Genomic DNA, 21,213 nt, shown 5'->3' with positions numbered 1-21,213 from the left:
ATCCTTTCAGACGTTATGCAAACCTAAGGCATGCTGCCATTTTCTTTTTAGAGAGAAAGGGTTTTTTCCTGGCAAACCTTCCAATAAACACCACACATGTTCAGGCTTTGTCTAATTGTACTTAAACATTTAACATGCTGACTGAGGCCTGTAGAGTGTGAGATGAAGCTCTTGGGTTTTTCGCAGTTTCTCTGAGAACTGACTTTGGAGTGAATTCACTGTGACGTCCACACCTGGAACGACTGGCAACTGTCTTGAACGTTTTCCATTTGTGAATAATCTTTCTTACTGAAGAGTGATGGTATTCAGATTTTTTGAAAATGACCTTATAACCCATCCATCCATCCATTCACTTCCGCTTATCCTTTTCAGGGTCGCGGGGGGCGCTGGAGCCTATCCCAGCTGTCATAGGGCGAGAGGCGGGGTACACCCTGGACAGGTCGCCAGTCTGTCGCAGGGCTAACACACAGGGACAGACAACCATTTGCACTCACATTCATTCGCACATTCACACCTAGTGGCACCTTATAACCCTTCCCAGAATAATTGGCAGCAGCAGTCGCTTCTGTTGCTGATGTATTACCTCCTTGGCATTGTGTAAACACGCACTTGAACACTTCAGACCACCATAAACGTCTTCTTTTATAGAGGTTCTCACACGTGCTGTTACTATTCCTATTAATTCCTATAGAAGCAATAAGAGTGTGCTTAGTTATTTTTATGCAATGGTTTTGCAGTATAAATTAATTTGTATTAAATAAACAGTAATGTGGTGTAATGTGTTTATTTTAAGAAATGCTACAATGTTCATTTTGTTCTGTTACGTCAAACGTTGACTGTAAAACTAGACTTTACAACTCTGTGTTCATCAGAACTCCAAGAAAATGTGACATTTATTCATTTCTGCTGATTCTTGGTTACACGTTTTATTCTGGCAGGCGAGCTGGTGACATAATAAGGTGCAAATCAAGTGTGTTTTGTTCTCATTACAAACCACACTCATCCTGAGCATGCATGCATGGGCTACATCGTTATGAGACATTCATATCATATAAATACAGTTCAAATAAGGGGTTTCCAGCATCGTCAGTGATGGATGAGTTTTCTAAGTCGAAGCTGTACATTGAGAAGCGTCGCCTCCAAAGAGGAAAACTTCTCATCCAGGTGGTTGGCCATGCGGTCTCTGCCTTCGAGAGCATCCCTCGTATTTGCGAGATGCTCCTTCATGCTGCATGGGATGAAAAATCACAAGCAAACACGAAAGGAAGTTAAATTTAAACAATTCCCTCAAATGCTCACATCTAATAGAGCCGAATGTCCAAACTTTCGATTTATATTTGTGCCAGAGCCTCGTCTCAACCAGATGTCCAGACAGATGTGTGCAGGGAAATACTGGAAATGACACAGATTGGCTGGAAGCTGTTTTCACTCAGCATGTTAAGCAGTTAAACACTGGCCCAATAATAATTTAGGACAAACCCCCAACAACTGGCCTTGGATCACTTTTTGGATCCAAGCCCAGCTGGAAATGTAGCTGCTTTACTTCTTTACTATGTGGCTCAAAGTTGCATCTACTCTGTACTAAGTACAGTAGATGAAGTATTTCTATAAATATGCCAAAACCCCGATTAAAGCACCAGATTTTGCATCATTAAAGAAGAAATGAGGGGATAAGCATTCATTTTCTCTGCATGAAACAAAGTACTGCACTGCATTTTAAAATGAGCAATGGAAGACATCATGGCGTGGTTTCACATGAGCAAGAAAAAGGGGGAAAAAAGAAAGAAAACTGCTGATAACAAAGACAGATGGATACCAATATTTGGACCAGACCGGACAGTCTCCCACAGAAGCTACGATTCTTTCCGGCGGATTTTTTTCTTAAGTATTTTTATTCATCTTTAGCCCTGATTGAGGTTGTGATAATTCATGCATGACACGGTTAAATAACAATAATTAAATAATTATTAATGGAGTGACACATCAGTGTCCAATGTAGTGGTTTATGCGCAAGTATACCATCAACACTGACACAAATACAAGAAAACAGCCTTTGAAGCTGTCCAGTGTAGTGACCACCTTGCTTGAAAGGGTTAAAACTCTGCTTCTTACTGCCACTGTTTATATTATCTCTATGTAGCATTAATATCACTTTGACTTTCAGATCAATCCATAGACCTTGAGGGAAAGGTCGGAGGCCTAGTATGACATGTTTTAAATCATTATACAGTACTTTCTATATATTGACAACACACTGCCCACTTAGAATCATAGCTTCTAAGTTATAAGGCTTTTTGTCAGTTTTTGACCAATAAATCATTAAATTGACATTGAAGACCTCAGTAGATGTAAATTTTAATTCATGGGGTGTGACATGACTCCACTCTAAACCTACAGAGTTTTTTTTATTCATTTAAAACTTTAATAACATATAATAATATATAGCCTATCTTATAGTATTCACCTCTCCACCCACCCGCTGATCTCGGGTTATTCCTCCTGAATTCTCCACTGTTATTGTTTCTTACCTTGTAAAGACACCCCGCTCCTTGCCCTCTTTCCTCTTCTCTGCCAGAGAGACAAACACGGTCTCCACGCTTTGTATAGTTTCGGTCACTTTCTGGTGGTCTGATCGGATCCCCTGGACCTCTTCTCTAGCTTGGTGGTCGTAGGACAGCCCTCCCTCCTCCACCCCGCTGGAGGTGGACACCGCCTGCAGGGCGGCCCTGTTCTGCAGAACAAGCAGACGAGACCTGGCAAACTCTTTGGGTCCTGCTATGTTTTCCCAGCAGATTGGAGATGATGGAGGGAGCCAGAAGCGCTGCGTACAGTTGACTGGCTTTTCTGAGGACTCTGTTGTGAAGGGGCTGTCAGCAGGGAAGCTGTGGAGCAGGTGCAGAAGAGACGATCCAGAGCCCCACTCCCAGTCCTCGAAATCTGACTCCCCTGACCCTTGCTCAGGGGGGAAACTAGGAGGAGGACTTGCTGGTCCTCCATCCTCTGCTGGAGAACAGATCCCCAACAGGAGACAGAAGGACAGGCTGAGCCAAGCCCTGCTGACTGTCCCCTGGAGCATCTCCAAACTGGCTGCATCAACAAGAAAAAGACTTAGACACGCAGGAATCACCAAAGAAAATCCATTCAGTATGATTATTATCAAGTATTCTCATACTTAAGCTTCCTGTACAAGAGAAAACTACTGTGTGAAGGGCAAGAAATTTCTACTGATCAATAGAAACATGAAAAATAACACTGAGACCTCTTGATTGCATGCATTCAATGACATAACATTCAAAATAAAAGCATGACGTTTATTATGTTAAGTTCAATAGCAAATAAGCTTAAATAAATTTCTTAATAAATTACACAAAAAATGAATCCAGTACAAAACCAGAGAACATACATTTGTGTTTTTTCTCCTGCAGTTTAACCGGAAATTTGCCTCAGTTTGGTAACGTCATAGTTGGCAACAAATCAAAACTGCAAACGCATCACTGAAGGAAATCCTGAACTTCAGATCACCGCGATGTTTTTTTTTTTGTTTTGTTTTACGGATGTGATGCGAATTTTCATTCTAAGAATGACTTTTGTTCAGCGGTCTTACCTTACAGAGAGAGCACAGAGCAGTCTCTGTTTGTGCGTAGCGGCGCTCCTCTGGTGCCTGCAGCCGTCGGAAAAAATGAGTCGTTCACTGCAGACTGTTACATGCAATCTGAATCACTTTTACTGGCCCGGTAACAGCAGAATCAGGAGCTTGGATTTTCCCTCAGTGGAAGGGGATGGGATGGGAGATTGTAAAATGCATGTGAGGTGTGGGTTACAGTAAAAGCTCCCTGCTGGAGGGAGAGAGCGCCATTCTCTGCATCGTATTCCTGATTTGAAATGTATTTATTTCTTTGTGAGCTTCATTTTCTCTGCTCATTTGTGCTTTTTTTTTTTTTTTTTTTGGTTTTTAGAAGTGAAGACTTTTTAATTTGAGTGACAGGGGGAGAAGGAGGTGCGATGCTCTGAGTATTTATGAGCCATTTACAACATCCAAAACAGCTACAGCAAAACGCTCGAATTAAAACACCAAATCTGCTTCTTAAACTTGCTGGTCTGAAACCATCCCTGAGTTACATTTGAACACGATGCTGTCCTGCAGTTACTGGAGAGTTTCAAAAAGTACCCAGACTGTCCATGAGCTCAAGACTCATGCAGAGCATCTGTAGTTATTTAGCGAGTTTTTTTGAATGACCAGAGAGTGGATCTACACAGCCTGAGGCTTTCACCCTGACATAAGCTGCAAGGAATGGGACACATTTTGGCACAAACAAGCCAGGGTTTTGCAATTTAAGGGGAATGACGAGCACTTTTCTGAAAACAAACACTAAATTTAAGGATGAATTGTAAAACATAAAAAGGGTGGGACTTAAAAACATTACACCACCATGAGATCCTGTTTATGCAATAAATCAATGGTTTGGCTTAAGTGTGCCTGCTGCCTCGCAAAGTAAAGTTTTAAAGGTTTTCACTGGGTATTTTAGTAAAATGTGAAAATAACATGACAATAATAAGAAGTCGAATAAAGTTAAAATATGAATTCCAGTTTATTTACGGTTCAATAACACTTCATTTATTTCATCTGTTTGTAAGAGTTGACTACTTTTATAGTAATTTTGTATCTTTATGCTGTTGTTGTCACCAGAAAGTGACCTAATGTGACTTTGACCTTATTTTAAAAAAACAACAATAATATTCTCTTGATGCAGCAAAGCACACGGGTGTGGAAAGAGTTCACTTTATGAGCATGTGTGCTGGAAAAATATTGTGATTTACTTTTAATTTTTCTTTTTAGTGAGAGAGATCAAAGCTTAAATTTTACAACTGCAATTCTGAAAAATTTGGGATTCTGGAAAACATGTCGTCAGATGTTTAAACTGAGAAAGTCTATCTTTTTCAGTCAAACTGAAAAAGGAGTGCTGTTTGTAGTATGAACAATCGGCTCTATGAAGGCCATCTGTGTGGTTCACAGGTTTGTATAATTGTGTCCAAATGTTGTAAATATAGTGAAAAGTGAAGTCTAAAACTGACTCTGAAATAAAGAGAAATCTGACTCACAATACTTTGAAAATCCTGTCAAAAGCCCCGATCAGTTGTATGTTTATGAATTTATTTTGGGGGGTTGTTATGTCTGAGGCTATTACATGCCCAGAGTTTTTTTCTTTTGTCATTCATACTACACTAAAGTAATAGATATACAAAAATACAGACATTTCTAAAAAATAATTAATTAATTAATTATGATTTATTAGTTATGACATACTCTCCTGTAGTTGCAATTGCAGGACAGTCTGAGCACTGAGCTATCAGAACCTTTTCCTGCAGTTTTGTAGTTTTCTGTAATGATTTCTTTCATTGACTACAGCAGCATTCCTTTATCATGTACAGTCCTGTACTAAGACTTACCATTATAACTGCACTTCTTATTCTTATATTAAATGGGATTAAAAGTGCAGTTAACCATATTTACACGGGCAGAAAACGGGAGGTATGCTTAACAGTTACTTAATTTTGGTACTCGTGGTCCTCCATATTGTAAAATGAGTTTGCCACCCCTGGTCTACATAAAAAACGCAACACAGCGGGACTTTGCTGAGTGAACCTGACACCACAGCCGTGTATAATACGATTCGAGCGTGCTCTGACTGCACTGCCCCGGACCTCAGTAATCCCACAGTGACATCTAGTGGCAACAGCCGTGAGTTGCTGCTTTTTCTTATCCCACCATTTAAACTCTCAAACCTTATCGTCACGTTTGGATTTCAGTCATGTCGTTATTATTCTTAGGCTTAAATATGAATAAATATGTATTTGGGGTATTAAAGGGAAAAACGCTTTTTAAATCAATGCAGTTTATCAGGAAAAAAAAAAATTCCTTCAGTGTTCACCAGCATGAACTCTGCCCATGCCCGGGGCCATATCTGAGAGGGGCGGGGACCACCGCGGAGCTCCTCCCCCCTCCAGGCTTCCGTCAGCGGGGCTGCTGCTGCTGCTGGACCGGAGCGAGTCGGCACCAACAACCAGCCGCTGGCTGCTCCTCCGTGCTGAGGGAAAACTCGGTGCAGCCAGGAGCCACCCCGTCATTTCTCACGGTCAACGACATGGCCTCCGACGGCATGGACGAGCGATCTCCGCTGCTGTCGGGCCCCAACTCCGAGAATGTGACCCCAACAGCTCCCCCGTACCTGCAGGATTCAAGTCCCCGAGGTAAACACGCCACACGCAGCACCCCGCCGCCTGCATGCTGAATCATTTTCAGGGCGTATCGAGTTTGTGTGAGTGCGTAAATAAAGCTGCAGCAAGGCGAGGCAAGGGCATCGCTGGGAAATCAGTCGGCAGCTGACTGAAAGGTGGAGCTTGCGCTGTGAGAACTGGAGCAGTGGGTTATAGAGGAGAGGGGCCTGCGATAATACCAGCAGTACCATCAAACAGTGTTTTCAGCGCAGAGATTTCTACATCACGATTCACTGGGGCCTGCCGTGATTTTGGACAGCAAAAAAAAAAAAAGAAAAAAAAAAAGACATGAGCTGAAGCTCTGCAAAGCCTCAGTAGATTTTGGGTTGAATGTTGACGTGGGAGCACTGAGGCATTGCAGATGGAGGCAGGCGAAGCATCCTTTTGTCCAGCTGCAGATCAACAAAAGCACCCACAGGTGTGCCCTTTATGGGAGAAATAATGCAGCACGAGTTAAATGTCGTGTTCTCCCGTTTTTAATGATGGTGAGTTTTGCTCGTTTGCATGGTGAATGCACTGTAAGCGACGAGCTTGAGCTTTCTTGCATGATTTGCAGCTTTCATACAGCAGAAAACATAAACATGTAGGTTACAGCCCACAGTGCTTGTTCTCAGGACTGGCAGCAGCTGTCTGCACTGACCTTTGCTCTGAATATAATCTCCTCAAATTCTCAATTTATTCTTTTCCACAAGAAGAAAGACGAAGCAAAGTGCCTAATGCATGATCTCACATAGAGCCCTCCTTGTGTTTTGCTGGCATTAAATATTGATTCAGGCTGTACTTTGACTTCAGTTCACATTCTCTTGTCTGAGGATTAGATTTTGAGTGCTACTTTCAGTAGTATTTGACTCCCCCCCCCCCCCCCCCCCCCTGTTTCCGCTTCTACGTTTTTGTCAGCGGCCCGACAGAAACAACGTTTCTTTGCTTTGCAGCAGCTCGGGATGGTCGGCAGCAAATGAATGGACTCATTGACCGTGTAAATCAGTTTAAGGAGTATTTCAGGCCAATTTCAAACAAACAGAGGAGAGAGAGAAGTGCTTGTTGTTCTCGAGAAGTCTAATCCCACAGAATTCATATTTCACCACGGGATTAAACTCTTAATGCTGGACTGTAATAATCTAAGAAGCGAGAGCCTGGCTGGATGCTAACACAGTGACACAGTTTCTACCCCCTCCCTCTCTGCAGACTGGATTATTGGCTAATTCCAGTTTGGGTTTGTAAAATTAATTAATTTGATCCTAAGATGCCAAAACTGTGACATTTCCCAGAAACACAATGACTGTGACGCTGCTTTGACTAATGAGCAGCTGCATTAAGGCACTAAAGTGAGCTGTGGCTTGAATTTAAATTTTAGGATATCCACGTAATACTTGTTGCGTTCACTGAAATTATTCTGTAGTAGCAGGTAGAAATTCAGTGGTTCCTGCTTGTTTTTTTTATTTTGCCCTAAAATAATCAAAGAAAAACAAGCTCGTCTGCCTCCTTTAAAATGAAGCTTTACCAGCTTCACATTATCAGGACTAATTAGTCTAAGGTGAAGTCATGAAATGTCAGCAAATATTTTAACAGGTTTCTTTATATGAAGAGATCCAGTTACCCTGCTATTACAATACCGAAATAGAAAGGTCTGATTCTTCTTGTTAGCAACTCATGGTCACTTTAACAGGTACATCTGTTCAACCGTTCATTAATGCAAATATCTAATCAGCCAGTTGCATGGCACTAACTCGGTGCATTGATGCATGAAGATGACTAACTGAGAATCAAACTGGAGAACAAAGGTGGTTTAAGTGACTTTGAATGTGGCGTTGTTGTTGGAGTCAGACGAGCTGGTTTGAGTACTTCAGAAACTGCTCATCTACTGAGATTTTCCCCACACAACCGTCTATACAGTTTACAGAGATTTGTCAGAAAGTGAGAACAAATCCTGATCTGATAGAACGTCAATAGCAACTGAAAAAAGCAAACGACCAAGATATGGAGAAGAGGATCTCTGAGTGCAGAACATTTTGAACCTTGAAGCAGATGAGCTACAGCAGCAGAAGATCACCCCAAGTGAGACTCCTGTCAGCTAATAACAGGAAACTGAGACTACAGATCACACAAGCTCACCAAACCTGGACAATAGAAGACTGGAAAAACACTGGTGACTTGTGTGATGAGACTTGATGTTAGATGGTAAGGTTACTGACCACATCCATCGCTTTATGACCGCAGTGTACCCAGCCTCAGATTGTTGCTTCCAGCAGCCATAAACAGGTTTTTTTGAACATGACAGTGAGTTCACTGTGCAGGCGACAGATTTGCAGCAACTGTGTGATGCCATCATGTCAATATGGGCATTACACCATGGAGAAAGCACTTTGTTGAAGCCATGAAGAGTTAAGGAAACTCTGAAGGCAAAAAAAGGGGTCCCATAAAATCCTGGAAAGGTGTACCTAATAAAGTGTCTGGCAAGTGTATATAAATTCAGTTACATTAGTATGAAAAATCAGTTAATTTACTTTCTCATTAACCCCCCCCCTCCACTGTTATCTTGTTTTGTTTTGGTAGTATTAGAAACTCTGTGTTTTATTTATCATGAAAGCACAAAGTTAAAAATATTAACTTGCTGACTCCACCATTAAAGAGCTGCCTCCAAAGAGAGAGCGGCTATGTGTGGAAGTGGGTGGGTTACAAGAACATGTGACTTAATGTGACCAATAACGAGTCTTTATCACGGGTCAGTGGAAGAGAAAAAGTAATTAAAATAAACAGAAATGATATTTGCAGTTATCAGTTATCAGTCACGGATTTGCAAACAGAGCCGACCGAACCCAATGTCCTGTCTGACTGATCAACACTAATCAGACGAGTGGAGGAGCTTTATTGATATCTGGCTGAACTGTTCATAGGTGGAAGCTGCCCAAGTTATAATTCGCCAAGATGACTGAGGCAAAGGACTGCTCAGCCTGGAAAGACTCCTCCATGAATAAAGAGATCAGCTGTCGAGACATGCTGTCCTTTAGTAAATGAACACAACAGGAGAGACGGTAAAATAACATTGATCTTAAAAAAGCTGACTTATCATCTGAATCAGAGCAGCACTTTATTAGAAGAAAACCCAAACCAGTGTGCTTATACACAACCAAGATGTTTAGATTAATAGTTTATTGCAATAGTGTAAGACAAAGATGTAATTAAGGCACATTGTTTGCAATTTTTATACTGTGTCTTACACACATACACTAAATGTCTACTAACTTAGCTGCTTTAGGAGATAACTCGATTTTCTTTCAAATTAACTCTCAAATTTGTGGCTAGATCTTAAAGACTTCAGATTAAATCTAAAATGTTGGCTGTAGTGAGGGATGGGCAGACTCGTTGTTGTGTCGGTAAAAGGAAAACTGTAGTATTATTTTAAGATCAAAGAGATTATTTTTTCTTGCCACACAGAAAGGTCTCCAGAGCTGCTGGTGTCTGAATACCAGATGTTCAGCTTGGCTTTCTATCCCACAAACCACAAGTGAAGTCATCGAGTCGATACCCTTAAAGCAGGATTGTATGTTGTGGTGTTGGTGGTGGTTGCAGCAGAGCCTTCTCGTCTTTCCTCTGGCTCCTCATGAAAACCTATAGCTGCTGTCTTCAGTGTCAGACGTGCATTAAGACACACAAAGCAGCAAGAGGAGGAGAAACAGACCTGAGGCTAAGTAGGGGTGGATACTAACACAGCAGAAATTTCGATTTAATCCTAAGGTGTTGTGGAATAATAAAAAATATTCTCCATCTGGTCGCACTGTGTTACATTTTAGACTAACAAAGCGTAGTAGAGGAGGATTCATTTAGCTTTGTTGTGTAATAAGGACCACCACCTTCTGCCTGAAACTCAGTGGGAGTGTCCAGTCTTGGCATGCTCGCGTCGTAGTCGTAGCCAGGTAGACGGGTGTCCCATCTGTCCCTGTGGTGTCAACCGGTTCAGAGTCTCTAAATGTCGGAGCCAAGCACGTTTACCCACCGACCCATGCCATTATCTCATTCAGGGCGAGATAAGATTCTAATAATTAGTCGATTGTTAGACTGGATATCTTCTTTGTGTCACTGAGTCGTCAGTCGGGTAAATGAAGCCAAACAAAGAGACTGTATATTCTGATATAGCTGGTTAATATTTTTTGGAAAGAAGCTTGTCATGAATCTAGAAAGCATGTTTGCGTCCTCACTTTTTCTCCGGTGCCTAAACATATTTAGCTTCCTGTCATGGAGGGGGAAGAGCAGCAGCTCTACATACCACATCTGGATTGAGGAAATGTATTTTGGCATTTTAGTTTAAAAAAAATGTGAGACTGACATCTGAGTATTTAAATGTTGATCGATATAAATATGATTTCAGCTGTCCCGTCAGTGCCAGAGCTTAAGAATATAGATGGCGTAATTACTGTATACTCACATTTTATTTAAACCTCTGCTCCTGTTAATTAAAATGAAACTGATAGAGGTATTATGGTTAATTGTTTAACTACAGATTTTATTGGCTTTAGCTACGTTACAGACAAGCAGAATTTTAAATATGCCACAAAGCCATTGTAGTAAAGGCAGTGCAAGCCTGTAGATTAAATGTTAAAACTCTGAAATACAGACTAAATACACAAGGTTAATGTGGGATTAAACAGTACAGAGGTCATTATGGTGGCCACTGTAGTCAGTTCACAGTAGGCCTCGCAGACATAAAGAGAAAATCTTGTCTGTAAATGGCAGCCAGTTTAATTTGGCGACTTATTCAACTAATTCAACAGTGGAAAATAATATTTAACAAAAACCTTCAAGTTTAGGTGGAATTATTCAGGTACTATAAATTATTCTCTGTTTCCAAAGTACAAACTGGACACACAAAGCCAAATTTTTGTTCATGAAGCTGCTTTTCTCCAGATGCATGCCATTAACAGCTGGCTGTGTGTTGTGTGCTTTGCCTTCCTCTTCTCAAAGCCGAACTACCTCCTCCTTACACAGCCATCGCCAGCCCCGATGCCGGCGGTGTGCCTGTCATCAACTGCCGTGTTTGCCAGTCGCTCATCAACCTGGACGGAAAGCTGCATCAGCACGTGGTCAAGTGCACTGTCTGCAATGAAGCTACAGTAAGTGGAGGCTACATCATCACAGGTGTCGACAAACTAAAACTGTAACAGTTCAACATTCGACTTTCCTCTGTATCTGTTACAGCCTAAATTCCCTGTTGAATTTTATTGTCAGGCACATTTTTGCATGAAAGAATGTTTGATTGACTTTCAGTGCCCACTTTTGGACTGCTTTTTCCCCACCTTTGCTTCTCTGCCTGTCTTTATCGCTTAAACTGATGTTGACATTCGACCAAATTAATCAGGGCCTAAGGCTGCCAGTGTGACAAGGAGTGCAGGGAGAATGAATGACTGTCATCACCAGCGCTCGGGTGGGAAATGCCATTAGCACAGCTGATATTTTTGGTCATTATGCATCCACACGGGCATCTTATATTATGCTACTCTGCACCAAAACGATGCACGGTTTAGCATCTGGCCTCGAGCTGTTGTATCTTACTGTAAATATAAAGTTAGAGAGTCACATGACCAGAACTTGATTTTAACCAGGAGTTTCTCCAAGTTTTGTTTGATTTACACAGGCAGCGCAAAAAAGTACACTTGAAATATTTGTTTTTAAGTGTGTTTGTCATGGTTTCATTCAGAGGATGGTGGCTTATGTTGTAATTGACTGTTACAGTTGTTGACACCAGCTGCAATGTCATTTTTAAGAGGGTTTAGTCTGCTATGATGGCTGGATACACAAGATCTGAAATAGAAGATGAATTCTTCCCCGAGCTCATTCTGCTCATTCTGTGTCGAATTATAACGTGAACTGTGGATGAGCTAAATTTAAAGCAGTGCATTCTTTACTGGTTGTGCTTGTGGTGCTGCTACTGTGAGAACCCTGGATTTAAAGTGCACCTACAATGCTTTGACTTTATCTTTTTTATATTTACAATTCTTTAAGTATTTACCCCTTTCCTGAGTTACTTTTGTTTTCACGTATTTGTCACACTGAAATATTTGAGATCATTGTCTAATATTAAAATTTGTTCAAAGATAACCCGAGTAAATACAAAATGTGATTTTGAAGTCATGATTTAAGGGGAAAAACAGCTATCCAGACCCACCCGACCCTGTGTGAAAAAGTACTTGTTCCTCTTATTAAACCATGTTTTAACTGTGATTAACAACAACAGGCTTTGGGACTCTAGTGAATTACAATGAGAGCCATTATCCACAAATGGAGTCGCCGGCCTACCAAAATTTGTCCAAGAGCCCACAGACGACTCATTCATGAGGTCTTACAAGAACCCAGAACAACATTAAAGAGCTGCAGGCCTCACTTGCCTCAGCTAAGGTCATAGTTCATGATTCGACAATAAGAAAGATACTGGACAAAAATGGCATCGATGAGAGAGTTCATGCTCAAAAACTCTGTGGCAAAGATAAAAAAATCTGCAAAGAAGATTGGGACGAAATTCCTCCACAGCAGTGGGAAAGACTCATTGTTATCACAGACGCTTGAATGCAGTTCTTGCTGCCAAAGGTGGCACAACCAGTTACTTTGTCACTTAGAGCCAGGTAGGTTTTGATAACTTTTCCCTTAATAAATGAATTCATCATTTAAAAACATTTTTTATACTCTCAACTTTCAGATCATAGTGGTGTCAGTGGGCCCCTAATGTGGTCACAGCTTTGTAGCTCCATGCAAACGTGCTCAACAGGTGCAGCCAATCAGAAGAAACTTGCTTAAAGGAGTTGTACTTTAGTACTGAAACCAAAACTTTTCTAAGCATAGCAGTTTTAACTCATAGTTTTTTATGTTTCTTTTAGCCCATTAAGAATCCCCCTACAGGGAAGAAGTATGTGCGGTGTCCCTGCAACTGCCTGCTCATCTGTAAAGACACATCCAGAAGGATAGGATGTCCTCGACCAAACTGGTACGGAACAAGAAGAAACATTCAGACAGTTTTACCCCACTGATGCAATAAGCCACACAGTGCTTCAAAACTGAATCTGGGGCTGTGGCAACATGTTGGCTCTGTAACAAGTCAAACAGTCGCTCAAGGTAAGGTAAGGTAAAGACCAAGGAGCTTGGGAAGAAAAGCGTGTGGACTTCTCTAAGTTTCTTGAAGATGTAAGAAGCTTCTCGGATGAGAGGTGAAATATCTCTTAAAAAAAACCATTAGAACATTACATTAAAACATTAGAGGTTATCTAGGTCTTTATGTCTTTAAGGAATTCCTGCAGTTTAACTAGTTGGTGTGTGTCTTCTAGCTTCATACATGGATAAAGCTGCATATCATCTGCTAAGCACTGAAAATGTATGCTGTGCTTTCGAATGACAGTGTCCAAGGGAAGGATGTATAATGTAAAAAGAATTGATCCCAGCATGAAACTCTGTGGAACTCCATAATTAACCTTAGTATGTAAACAAGACTCGCTGATTACATGAACCAGTTGGAGTTTTATTTTTATCTATATCAGTTATTATTAATCATAAATGTCTTCTTGGTTCCTCTGACAGCAGACGCATTATCAACCTGAGCCCAGTGATGGTGATCCCCGAGGAGCAACCCGCCCAGCCAGCGCTGCCCATCCAACCCGAGGGAATGAGAGTGGTCTGTGGCCACTGTGGCAACACCTTCCTAGTATGTAAACCTGCAAATACAACCATCCTCAGTCAGGCACAGGCTTGTTAATGCAGAATCTCATTGCTGTGCTGTTGTTGGTACGTGCATATATACGTAATTTTGAGAGCCTCGCCATATGTTCATGTTTACAGAAAACTACTGCGGGGTCAGCTATTCATTAAAAGCACAGAATTAGACACCTGCGCGTGGCTGGCATGCATTTTCTGCATGTTTTCTTTCCTTGCCTGTCTCACCAAACATCCCGAGTACCTCTTGACTGAGCGTGGCTGCACCTTTCCACACAAATTTCCCTCTCTAACGTGCTCTCAACCTGCTTTTTGCAGAGTTTTCTAATCTCGGATAAAAATGGCTTCCTGCCACTCTTTGTTGATGTTACTATCAGTGCATTTGACATGTTTGGGTTGAGTGTAACATGTCACACATGCATTTAATATTTCACATAAGCAAGGTTATGTACACAACCTGAGCCATTGAGTCAGTGTGACACAGACTCGCATGTAAGAAAAATAAAGTCAGTGCTGTTTTCCTCTTAACATCTGCACATTGCTGCTTGCGGCATCTGCAGGGCAGTGAGGACGCCAGGACATCACAGCCTATGTCTGGTCTCCCCAGTGATGGCTCTCCACCAGCACAACAACAGGTTGAGAAAGCTGGTCTTACTGGTGGACTTATTAACAACAGCCTAACCCGCTCCAGCTCAATTTGTGGCCTTATTTACTCTGACTTTGTGAACATCTGGCTTTGAGCAGAGCTTTGATCAATTGAAAAAAATAAAATGTATAATTTTTTTAATGCATTAGGCTCTAGAAGTCTGCGCTAAATTGTTTCTTTTTTATTGCCGCTTGCTTACCTTTAGGTATTTAATTTATTTTTCATTTCTAACCTGAAGCCAGATGTTGTCACATGTTTAACTTCACTGTGACCCTTGAATTAATATGATTTGGAGTGATTTAACACTAGATGAAATATCAACTAACGAATTATGACTCCGTGTGCTAACGTAGCAAGAGTGAAGGATAGATTTAGACGGTTCATTAAAACTGTTTCAGATCATTTTCAGTAAGCCTTCTGCTGATTTGTTGTTTCTAAAAAGAGTAAGATTGTAGTGTTTCGTTTCATTTCTGTGAGCCTGTGCATGCGTGTGTGTCTCCGTGCGTGTATAAGTTTTCTTTGTGTCTTAAAATGAAAATGCTGATTTCTTTTTATTCCCTCACAGTGGATGGAGCTTCGATTTAACACGCTAGCCAAGTGTCCCCACTGCAAAAAAATGTGAGTCCATCAAACCTTCACGCAGAGTTCCCCTTCACACAGTCACTTTAAGTGGATATCTGTATGTTTATATTCTGAATCAGTAGGCACAAAGCACGTTTTAATGAATGGGAGTTTTCTGGTTTCTGCATGCTTTAGTAGCATAAAGCTGAACTTTGGAGTAGGCTGTTCATGCAGAGAGCAAAAGAACAGTGGCATTTGCCAAAATGCAATCTTTAATTTTTAATGAGATCTGTGCTCACAGCCCAGCACTGTGCAGCTTGACAGGCACTCTCCAGAAAACACCAGAACTAACAGGTTCACCACTGGAGCCCCATTTTCTTCACAGAGGAGAGCAGATTCACACTGAGCACGCATGACAGATACCACGGCATCTCCAGACTCTTTCACATGTGTATATTTATCTTCATAATGAATGATTGAATTAGTCTTTGTTGTGGGGTGGGGAGGAACACCAACACATTCCCATACATCTCAAAAGCATGTACTGGCTGCCTCCTGATGGGATATACCTGGAACACCTCACCTTGGAGGCACCCAGGAGGCATCCTGGTTAGACGGGAGTAAAAAAACAAAAAATTAAACAAAAAAGCTAAAAAACCCCAAACAAACAAGCATATAAAATAAAAGTAAAATTCAGGAAGGAAAAAAACATTAAGTCCACTTTCCTTCAAACAGTTCTGAATCTTGTGTTTGATAAACCCAAAGTTTGATAGTTTGTTGTGGTTTTCTTTCTATTATCGCAACTGTTGTTGGCATTTCGTGCCATACAAATAAAATTAAATTGAATGAACTCATTCATGCTGTACGTGAACATCAGCTGTGCTTCAGAGCTCTTCTGCTGAGAAAGTAAACTTCCCATGTGTTTCTCCTCATTTCTGCTGTGTGCTGCACAATGCAGTTCTGCTTTAAAAACTACAGCAAGTTTAAAAAAAAAGTGTTAACTACATTTTATTTTCAGATGTCAGTTTCCAATTTAATCTGGGAAAATTGTCAGGTTAGCCCGTTAACTATGAAAATCTCTGGTTTGTTTTTTCCAACTTCATGATTTTGCAGTTACAGAAAGGAAGCCACTAATTTTACTTCATGTCTCATAGAAAGAAGTACTGCAGTCTGCTTTTTGTTAAAATGCATTTTATTACATTACAATTGCATTGTCTAATGCAGCTCCTGGGATGCAGTTTTAGTGCATTTGTTAAAGCCAGAGGAGGTTTACAGTTCTGCAGTTAGAGTCAGCAGAGCAATGGTGACTTTTACCCACCATGCCCCGTAGTGTTTGTTGACATCCTTCTGTAACTGAGTTCCTGTGGCTCTTAAACACTTCCAGTCTGCAATAGCATCACTTACAGCTAATTGTGAAATTTCTGGAAAGGAAGAAATTTCACAAACTGACTTGTTGCAACTGTGACATCCTATTACAGCACCGCGCTCCGAATTTAGAGCGACTCATTCTATCACAAATGTTTGTAAAGGCAGACTTTTGTCCACATAATGTACACATTTTTATTTATAAAACTAAAAAGAACCCATTAATTAGCTGCCCCAAACAGGAGATTATAGAAAATAACTTTAAATTGCAGGATGCCCTTCCTGATGCAACCCCAGACACATTCATGTCTTGTCCCAGCATTGAACCAGACATGCTGTGCTTCTTAAGCAAATGTGTAACCACTACACTATAGAGCCAACTAGTGAACACGTGCAAATCGGTATGATTCATTATATCCACTGAGCTTTGTAAAATCTAAATTTGGTCAGCAGAGTGAAGCTGAGGCTGTGTGAAACACTGTACAGTGTTGTTACACTAAAATCCCCACACAGCTTACTTTAAAGTTATTTATCTTTATTTATTGGAGAAGTAATTCACCATGAAGGCATACTGCGCATGAGAAAAAGCAGAATGGAAAAAACATAGACATTTCACTTCTGTATAAGCATTAACACTTCGCCATGTAGAGCTGTGGTCTAGTATGACTCAACTATGAAACCAAACACTTGAATACCAGGAGAAAAAAAGACGGTGCGGGCCGATCGTGGCTCAAGAATTGGGAGTTCGCCTTGTAATTGGAAGGTTGCCGGTTCGAGCCCCGGCTTGGACAGTCTTGGTCGCTGTGTCCTTGGGCAAGACACTTCACCCATTGCCTACTGGTGGTGGTCAGAGGGCCCGGTGGCGCCAGTGTCCGGCAGCCTCGCCTCTGTCAGTGCACCCCAGGGTGGCTGTGGCTGCCATGTAGCTTACCATCACCTGTGTGTGAATGTGTGGATGACTGGATGTTTAAAGTGCTTTGGGGTCCTTAGGGACTAGTAAAAGCGCTTTACAAATACAGGCCATTTACCATTACCTATTGAATTTATGTTTAAATTCACTGAGATGCAAAGCTTTAGAGGGCTGGATTTGCAGTTCTTGGAAGGGGGAGGGGAGGTAAGCAAGGCTGATCTAGACGTGTGACACGTATTAAAGTTTGGCCTCACATGTAATGTTAGTGGTATGAGGGTCACAGGGCTGAGAAGAGGAGGAGGGGTCACCTCAGAGAGGTTTTTGTCCTAATGAGATGATGCAGACAGTGATGGTGAGATAAGCAGCAACTTTAACATGACACTACTTCTACCCTTGTTTTCTGTGTAGTTGGCTCGTACAATGCTTTGTTCTATGTACTTCTTTAAGTCAGTGAACTTCATTTATTATCTCTGTGCAATACTTTTACCACTCATAGCTTTTCCAAAAATTCCTATCATTGTCTCTCTCATCCTAAAACCCACTTTCCTTCGTTATTACAGACATAAAGGCTGAGCTAAATATTTTCCCTTAATTCTCATTGAGGAACTGAAACTTCTGTTCTAGTAACACCTTTCCGAAGAGAAGTCCTCTTAATTTAAGCAGATAAAACAGTAGTAATTTCCCTCTTCTGTCTGCATTACTAAAATGAAGAGATGGTTCTAGTTCACTGAATAAACAGCTAGTAAAAGAAACAGGGGATGTGAATGCAGTAGAAAATAAGTAGAAGGCAGTAAATCAGGTGACCAGGCACCCCTAAGCCATCTGAATGCCAGTGATCCCTGAAGAATGCTTCAGTCCTGTCACATGAGAGGCATGTGAGAGCTGAGTGGGGGAAGGAAAGTGAAATTATAGTAAAGTTATGCCAGTCTGCTGCTTCAAGGCAGTTGAACTGTGTTTGTTTAGAGGCTGGATGGAGTGGAGGTTGTTTGGAGCTGGACATGTGACCATCCTGGAGCGCTTACAAGTGTAACTTTAAAAAAGGAAGTGAGATTTTTGGCAAACAGATTTATCATCAGAGCGTGGTGAAGTAAGATCACTGGGATAATGTGTGGGGACTTCCACTGGATTATAAAAAAATTAAAAAAAACTAAGTAAGACAGTGTAACATCTAAATATAGTTTGTATGTTTCAGTCTGTATCCATGTGGAAACCCTCTAAATGTTTCTCCCCAATTTCTTTCTTTTCTCAATCTCTCTCTGCAGATCCTCTGTCGGCAGTGCGCTCCCTAGGAGGCGCTGTTGTGCTTATATAACTATAGGAATGATCTGCATTTTCATTGGAGTGGGTTTAACAGTAAGTACGCTTTGATCAGTTTGTGCAGATACTATCCAAGTAAGTAAGTCGCTCTTTTGACAATGAAAATGGAAAAAAGCCACCAAGTTAGCTCAGTACAAGCAAGATGTAACTGTAACTGAGCTCAAGTGAAATAAGGTAAAACAACAAAACGTCACAAAAAGAGAATCTGATCTGCATCATATTTCATGACACAGCAGTAGAGAATTTAAACTCTAAACCACAATTCACTCCCTCCATGTGGAGGTGCTAGAGGACAAGTCTTCAGCAGCATCACCCAGTGGGGTTCACAAATATCTGCAGAAAATGTCAGTAATCCTTCCAGTTGTCACTGAAAAACTTCAGTGTAAAGCATTTGTGTTTATCTGTACTTTATGAATAAGAGTAAAGATCTGGAAATTTCCATCAGACACTGGTGTTGTGACCTGAGAAAATGAAAACTGTATATATGTTTTAGAGATGACGAGAAAGATAAAAGTGACAAATCTACAAAACATCCAATGCATTTCCAACCACGCCTTGTTCAGTGTTTCACAGACACATATTTAATATAATGAGCTTATACTTTTGCATTTCAGCTGAGGCATGGTCTCACAGGCTGGCCAAAAAAAAAGTGATTGCCCGGTTGGCTGGAGTAGTTTTTTTGTCTTTGGCTGGGTGATATTAGTTGCAGAAGGTGCAGCACCAAAACTATCCTTTTCACTGCTTTGGTTGCTAACAGATTGCAGCAGTTTCCTATAGTTTGTTTGGAAGACGCCAACTTATCTGTTGCTAACCAACTACTGAGTGGTAGTGAAATTCGCAAAGGTGCTGTACAAATCATAAATGGACACCATTCCCCTTGAAAGTACAAGTTGTGCCTTATCAGAAGGCACCATGTTTCAAAACATGCAGCTTTTACTGTGAGGGTAACTGGTGTCTGTTTTCAGGTTTCCCAGTTTCACTCCTGCTTAGAAAGCAATTAGCAAGGATTTGCAGATAACTTGATAAACTACGAGCAGCCACGGCAAAATACAAGTGACCAAAGCAAACACAAGGAGGTTTTCTGTGCAGGGAATACAATTTTCCCCTAGCGCCTGCTTGCTGCCAGGCAGCACTGATCTCTAGCCTTTTATGACTGGAGCCTAATCTGACAAAATGCATATAAGGGATCTTTTTAAATACAAATCGATGATCTGTATTTCTATAGGTGTAACTATGATTTCCTCCATGCTGTCTTCTTCCTCCCTCCCCCCCATTGTGTGTAATTACAGGTTGGCACTCGGGACTTCGCCAGACGTTACAACGCCACCTACGTGTCCTGGGCATTTGCCTATCTGCTGGGCCTCATCTGTCTGATACGTGCCTGCTACTGGGGGGCTATCAAAGTGAGCTACCCAGAGAATAGCTTCGCCTAGAGTGATCAGAACATGTGCACGGCTGGAAGAACAAAACTTCACTTTTAGTTTTTTCATCTTGCTCAGATTTCAGTCATGTTCGGCGAAGTGGAACATCTGTAGAGTGAATGGACACGAGTTTGTTCGAGAAAGAGTATACTGGTGATTTTTCTTCATGTTCCGTTTGTGTCTGGAATATTTTTGACTTACTGAACAAACCTACTGCCTGTCAGTCAGTCCTGTACCGGTCCACTGAGACTCAAATCCAGTCCAAGTCTCCTAAAATCGTTCAAAGTACAGAATTAAGAAATTGAAATGATTTTTCTTGATAAATGCCTGAATTAATTGGTTCACATGGCGATTTTAGAAATGATAGTGCAAGAGACTGGCTGGGTTTAGGATTTCTTTTTTTATCAGTTTTCTTTCCTTCAGCAGCCTGAATGACGTGACTGCACCCACTTGATTTTTCTTGTTACCGACCAGACCAAATTGAAACAACCTAAGAACAGTTTTCCCATTGCACTACAATTATATGCAATTGTGTTGTTTTGCTGCTAGTTAATGTCCAGCTGCAGAAAGCTGCATATTCATACTGCATTGTAACCATTTCTCATGCCTGTGTACACTGACATACTATTGCTATATGATTTTAACTCCTGAAAATGTTGATTTTTGAGGAGAAATTATCCTTAAATACCCACGTGTGCCAACTTTGCTTCCCAGTGTTTAGTCAGGAAGAGTGTCAGATCAAGAGGAGCTTGTGTTTTTTTTTAAAATCATTTCTTTGTGCCATGCAGCTTTTAACTCACTACAGCAATAACCAGTTTGAGTTGTTATGAAGCTTCCTGGTCCTTTGTCCCCAAGCTTTTCACCGTTACCTTCTCAAAATGATCCACAAAAACAAAACAAAACATGGTGACTCACGTTTGCATGCCAACTTTTTTTTCTCTTCCAGTTTTAGAGGTAGTTGAAGACTATGATTTTCCTGTCTTTGCTCCTTCTGCCTGTGAGTTAGAATGTAAACCCTCCTCCCT

The 21,213-nt window shown here is 41.1% G+C and overlaps 2 protein-coding genes across 4 annotated transcripts; one reads left to right on the top strand and one right to left on the bottom strand.

The window, feature by feature from the left end:
- Positions 1-892: 892 nt before the first annotated feature.
- On the bottom strand, positions 893-4,102 carry LOC146493274 (uncharacterized). Of its 2 annotated transcripts, none has more exons than XM_085149159.1 (3): positions 3,605-4,102; positions 2,529-3,083; positions 893-1,228 (listed from the first exon to the last, which is right to left on the bottom strand). In XM_085149159.1, exons 2-3 carry the CDS (start codon positions 3,074-3,076, stop codon positions 1,087-1,089), a joined length of 690 nt encoding a protein of 229 aa, XP_085005285.1. In that variant the 5' UTR covers positions 3,077-3,083; positions 3,605-4,102; the 3' UTR covers positions 893-1,086. The 2 variants fall into 2 exon arrangements, with proteins under 2 accessions (XP_085005285.1, XP_085005284.1); XM_085149158.1 differs by having other exon boundaries at positions 2,529-3,087; positions 3,605-4,097.
- Positions 4,103-5,993: 1,891 nt separating this feature from the next.
- pip4p2 (phosphatidylinositol-4,5-bisphosphate 4-phosphatase 2) lies at positions 5,994-20,948 on the top strand. 2 transcript variants are annotated; one of them, XM_085149144.1, is made up of 8 exons: positions 5,994-6,249; positions 11,236-11,384; positions 13,143-13,249; positions 13,837-13,960; positions 14,529-14,603; positions 15,180-15,232; positions 18,713-18,803; positions 20,057-20,948. In XM_085149144.1, the coding sequence occupies exons 1-8, from the start codon at positions 6,144-6,146 to the stop codon at positions 20,198-20,200; spliced, it is 849 nt and encodes a 282-aa protein (XP_085005270.1). In that variant the 5' UTR covers positions 5,994-6,143; the 3' UTR covers positions 20,201-20,948. The 2 variants fall into 2 exon arrangements, with proteins under 2 accessions (XP_085005270.1, XP_085005271.1); XM_085149145.1 differs by lacking the exon at positions 14,529-14,603 and having other exon boundaries at positions 5,996-6,249.
- Positions 20,949-21,213: the final 265 nt, after the last annotated feature.

Source organism: Neolamprologus multifasciatus, chromosome 22 (genome assembly GCF_963576455.1).
Source record: "Neolamprologus multifasciatus chromosome 22, fNeoMul1.2, whole genome shotgun sequence".
NCBI lineage: Eukaryota > Metazoa > Chordata > Actinopteri > Cichliformes > Cichlidae > Neolamprologus > Neolamprologus multifasciatus.
This window is presented reverse-complemented; position numbering and strand designations above follow the sequence as displayed.